We start from the raw sequence: 5,269 nt of genomic DNA on the forward strand, positions 1-5,269 counted from the left end.
CAATGAAAATAAGAATCCATTCTGTCCCTCTGTAACCGGTTCTCAATTGGGGGTGATTTTACTCCCAGGGGACACTGGAAAGTTTGAAGCCATTTCTGACTGTCCCAACTGGATGGGTGGGATGTTACTGGCCTCTAGTGGGAAGGGCCAGGGATGCTGCTAAGTATCACCCTGCGGTGCACGGGGCAGCCCCTGCCACAAATGATCCGGGTCCGAACGCCAACGGCGTGGTGACACCTCCCACCACAGCACACCTCTGGGTAGTCTAGACTGTCAGAAGCCCCTTCCTCCCAATGAGCAGGGACTTTATGGTCCCGCGTTTGTCTTTCTGGTAAGGCTAGCCTGTCTCCTCCTTCGACTTAGTCCTTTGAGACTGTTCCCCAGGAGCCCTCAATTCCGCCCTCAGCCTTTGAGCTAAGGCCTGGTGGCTCCCTCTCCCGTGCCTCCCAGGAGACCCTCTTCAGGGCCCATCTCCCCTCACTGCCTGCTTCCTCCCCCTCTCCCCTCTCCTCTCCCACCGGGCCCTTCTCAGCTTCCTCTCCTGGCTTCTCCTTCCTCCCCAACCATTATACGCTGCAGCTCCCCGGGGCTCAGCTCTGGCCCTTCCCTCTCTGCCCTCTTACCACTGACTGTTCTTACTCCCTAAGGATGGAAACTCCACAAGAGCACCACCTGGAATGGTACCGCACAGACTCAGCACTCAGAATCTCTTGGATGAATGAATATGTGAATAAATGAATGACTATGCCATCAATTTCCAGATTTGTATCTCAGGCCTAGGGCCCTCTTTTGAGAGACAAGTATAGCAAATTGCTTCTTCAACATCTCTCCTGTGACGTCCCCAAAGGAATTTAAATTCACACTCTCCTCCCTCCCTGCTCCTCCTCCAGGGCTCCCATCCAGGGACTGCCACCACCATCCACCCGTTTGTCACACCAGAGTCCTGGTATCACGCCCAACTCCCTCATGCACTCAATCGCCAACGGATGGCACTTCCTACTTACTCCTGAGTCCCGCTGCTTCTCCCTATTCCCCAGTGAGCCGCCGCCATCTCTCACCTGGACCACGGTCGCCTAACTGATCCCCCACACGTCCATCTTGCCCTCCTCCCTCTGTTCCCCTCCAGCAGCACCGTAACCTTTAAGAACAGAAATCTGGTCACACCATTCTCCTGCTCAAGCCCTTGCAGTGGCCTCCCGTGACCTCTGTGTAAGGTCCCCAAGCTTTAGTATGGCCCCCGAGGCTAAGCCCCTCCCCCTTGCCTTCTGGTTTATGGCAAAATGAACTGTCCACTGTCCACTCCTTCCACTGGAAGCCTCTGTGCAGGCTGGACCCCCGCTGGGAACCCCCTCCAGCTCGCCAACTCCCGCTCCCGCTGCTTCCCTGACTCCCAGACACGTTAGTCTAGTCTGCTCCCTGAGCACCCTGGGTGGCTCTAATAACCCCCGTCACCCCGAAGGTTTTGAAACCACTGGCTGGGGGAGGCCCGGCCATTATTTTTTTTTGAGCTTCTCTGGTGACCTAATACGTAGCCAGAGATGATAACCACCGCCATAGAGTTTCTGGGACCAGACTATTCTGGAAAACTCCTCCGCTTGGCTTTGTTGGGGAGCCTGGAAAAATCTGTGCCCCATCTAGATTTTGTTGGCCTGATGGTCACTTTTCTGATAACCTTGCTCCTTGGAGCTGAGTAGGAGGCAAAGGGCCAGACTACTGGCCATGCTACTGCTGATGACAGTCCTACAGGCCTTGAGTGACTGTGGCCAGAGCCCAGGGACTGTTCAGGGCTAGGCTAACACGACTCAAGTACCTGGCTCCACCAGAGCCACTGCTGCCACCAACCCTGTGCGGGCAGTGGGGCGCCGAGCACGGCCCCCTTACGCGTTCCATCTGGCTCCCCTACTTTCCTCGCAAAGACTCCGACAGGGCATTTAATGAGAAGCTATTCAACCTCAAAAGAAAACATCTCACAAGTGAAAAACTAATTCATTTGTTTAAAACATGGTGAACTTCACCTGCCTCATGTCAGTAGCACCAGCAACTGGGTGTAAAAGGGGGAACTTTCTTTCTTTCTTTTAAGAATACAAAGGTCAAGAAAGGCGGCGAGAGACGTGAGAGAGAAAATGGTTGCTCTGACACCTCGCGTGGTGTCCAAATGAAAAACCACGGCTAACCTGATGATGAACGCGCCTCGGACCTCCAGGAGCCTCCGTTCGCTGCTGAACCTCTTCAGAAGGTTGATCATGAACTTGTAAAAGTAGGAGTTCATGGTGGGAGTGGAGGGAGAACATTCTAAGCCTTTGGTACCTGTAGAAAAAGGGAAAGAGCCAGGACTTAGTCTGTGTCCACAGGGTGCTGGGACCCCCACAGAGCATAAACAACTGTGAATGCCAAAAAGCTGGTGGTGGCGGGGTCTGTGTGTAACAAGATGAGGGCACATCTTTAATCAAGGGCCACAGGTTGACAGCAAAAAGGCAAGGACTATGTAAGTACGTACAGGCAAATGTAATCTGGCTCATTGTAAACATACACATCTACCTGTCCATCCCTCCTCCCCCAGCCGCTCCCCGATGAGTGAACACCTCCTAAGTGTAAGATTCCCTGCCTGGTGCTATGAAAATTTTAAAAAACAAGCTTTTACTTTAACAAACGACAAGTCAAAGAAAAAAAAAAAAGGGGGAGGTCAGACAGGCACACCATCTCGATGGTTAACAAAACCAATGAACTTGAGGCAAAAGCCACACTCTTTTCCCAATTTAAGTAAATCATCCCGTATCCACTAAAGACAGCACACACGGACAGAATATTACCAAGAGTTTCAATCTTAATGTTTTGAAATCAGACATTTTCCCTCATCTTCAGGCAAAGATGCTCTTTTATGGTCTCTCTAAAAACTTTCCAAGCCCTGAGGTGGCGTTAGAAACAGAAGCACACTGGAGATCTCCCTCTGATGTGCCCCAGCTGGAAACAGAGGCCCAGATGCGGCTCCTGCTCCCCTCCCCCCGCATACTTCCACCTCTGCAAGGCATCTAGCACGGGGGTGCGGTGGGGACCAGGACAGGGCTGACGGAATGCCCGGATGATCCCGATGCAGGGTATTCACGCACGCCATGGGTTTCCTCCCCCTTTCCAGCACGTGCGGACCTCGACAGCACTGCTGCAAAAAAGGTGTTAGCGACAGCAGGAATCCTCACTCTGCCTGCTCGAAACATTAATAGGGCATTAAAAAAAGCTTAATTTAGATATAATTCACATACCATAGAGTTTAACCTTTTAAAGTGTATGACTCAGTGTTTTTCAGCATATTCACAAAGTTATGCACCCATCACAATTCCAGAGCATTTTTCTTCACTCAAAAAAGAAACCTCATTCCCATTAGCTGTCATTCTCCATCCTCCTATCCACTAGCCACTGGCAACCATAAATAAACCTATGATCTCTATGGATTTACTTACTCTAGACATTTCACATAAATGGAATCATATAGTATGCAGCTTCTTTAACTTAGCATACTTTCAAGGTTCATCCATGTTGTGGTATGTGTCAGTCCTGTATTTCTTTTTATGGCTGAGTAATATTCCACTGTATGGATATATTATTTTTATCTATCAGTTGGTGGACATTTGGTTGTTTCTACTTTTTGGCTTTTAAGAATAATGCTGTTATGAACATTCATATATAAGGTTTTGTATGAACATGTTTTCATTTCTCCTGGTTATATAACCAGGAGAAGAATTTGTTTAAACCTTTGAGGAACTGCCAGTTTTCCATACCGGTTGCATCATTTTATATTCCTACCGGCCATGTACGAGGGTTCCAGTTTCTCCACGCCCTTGCTGCTACTCAGCTCTTTTTGATTAGAGCCCTCCTAGTTAATGGGAAGTAGTATCTCATGGGTTTGATTTGCATTTCTCTAATGATTAATGATGTTGAACATCTTTTTCATGTGCTTATTGGATATTTATCTTCTTTGGAGAAGTCTCTATTCAAATCCTGTGCCCATTTTTAAGTTGGGTTATTGCCTTTTCATTGTTGAGTTGTAAGAGTTCTCTACATAATCGGATATGAGCTTCTTGTCAGATATATGATCTGCAAACATTTTCTCCCATTCTGTGGGCTGTCTTTTCACTTTCCTAATGATATCTTTTGAAGCACAAAATTTTTAATTTTAATTAAGTCCAATTTATTTTTTCTTTGGTTCTTTGTGCTTTTGGTGTCATATCTAAGAAATTATTACCAAATACAAGGTCAGAAAGATTTACTGATATGCTTTCTTCTAAGAATTTTTTTTTTTTTTTAAGCTCTTACATTTAGGTCTCTAATCCATTAAAATTTTTGTATGTGGTGTGAGAAAGGAGTTAAATTCATTCTCTTGCATGTGGACGGACAGCCAGTTGTCTCGGTATAACATGATGGTTTTTTTTAACCCTCGTAGATGTTTTTATATTTTAATTTTTTTGCAGCTTTATTGAGATGTAATTGACATATAATATTATGTAAGTTTAAGGAGCATATGTTGATTTGATACTCATAAACTGCAAAATGATTACAATCACAGCATTATCTAATACTTCCATCATCTCACATAATTACCTTTCCTGTCGTGAGAACATTTAATATCTACTCTTAGCAACTTTCAAGCACATAATATACTATTATTAACTATAGTGACCATGTTGTCGGTTAGATCCCCAGAGCTTACTGGATTTCTAACTGGAAGTGTACAATTCAGGGACGACACTGGAAGAAGAGTGGCTGACAGGGGCATCTGGGGCCATCATTTTTCCTGGCTGGTCCCTCTCTGGCCCAGGACCCCTGTAGTAGTTGTTGACTTCCTTCTCAGACCAGGGGGACGATGGCCACACACCAGTGTGAAACAGGCAGGGTGTGGGGTCTCTGGGAGTCAAGCTTGGTTGTGCAAGGGAACATAGCTCCCAGCACCATCAAATATAGCTCCCGAAGCCCAAAGCCCAAAGCCCCAAACAAGAATGTGTGGAAAGGAAGCACCCAGAGTACCAGCGAGCCTACAGAGGAGCCCCCGTGGGCCGACTTCATTAGATGCCAGGGTCCAGGAAGCAGCAGTAAAGCCTCCTCCTGGGAGCGGTCTTTTTGCTGAACTCAGACTCCCCTTATGTCCTTGCAGGGTCCTTATGGGGACGTGGGTGGGAACTGGAAAAGGCAGCTGTAATTACTCTATGAGGATTTTTTATGAGGGATCTCACCTTCGAACTGCTGTCCTCTCTCCTGAGAACCTCCTAGGCAGCTCCCA

General features: G+C 47.3%; 1 protein-coding gene across 3 annotated transcripts in view; it reads right to left on the reverse strand.

Moving 5' to 3' along the window:
• Nucleotides 1-5,269, reverse strand: part of VAC14 (Vac14, PIKFYVE complex component) — a 115,897-nt gene that overhangs the window by 38,472 nt on the left and 72,156 nt on the right. For all 3 annotated transcript variants that reach the window (XM_023523639.1, XM_011380650.2, XM_011380651.2), the window contains exon 14: nt 2,175-2,307. In XM_023523639.1, the coding sequence (XP_023379407.1) occupies nt 2,175-2,307 (133 nt within the window). The remainder of the gene's footprint in view (nt 1-2,174; nt 2,308-5,269) is intronic.

The sequence above is a fragment of the Pteropus vampyrus genome, unplaced genomic scaffold (assembly GCF_000151845.1).
Source record: "Pteropus vampyrus isolate Shadow unplaced genomic scaffold, Pvam_2.0 Scaffold399, whole genome shotgun sequence".
Lineage (NCBI taxonomy): Eukaryota > Metazoa > Chordata > Mammalia > Chiroptera > Pteropodidae > Pteropus > Pteropus vampyrus.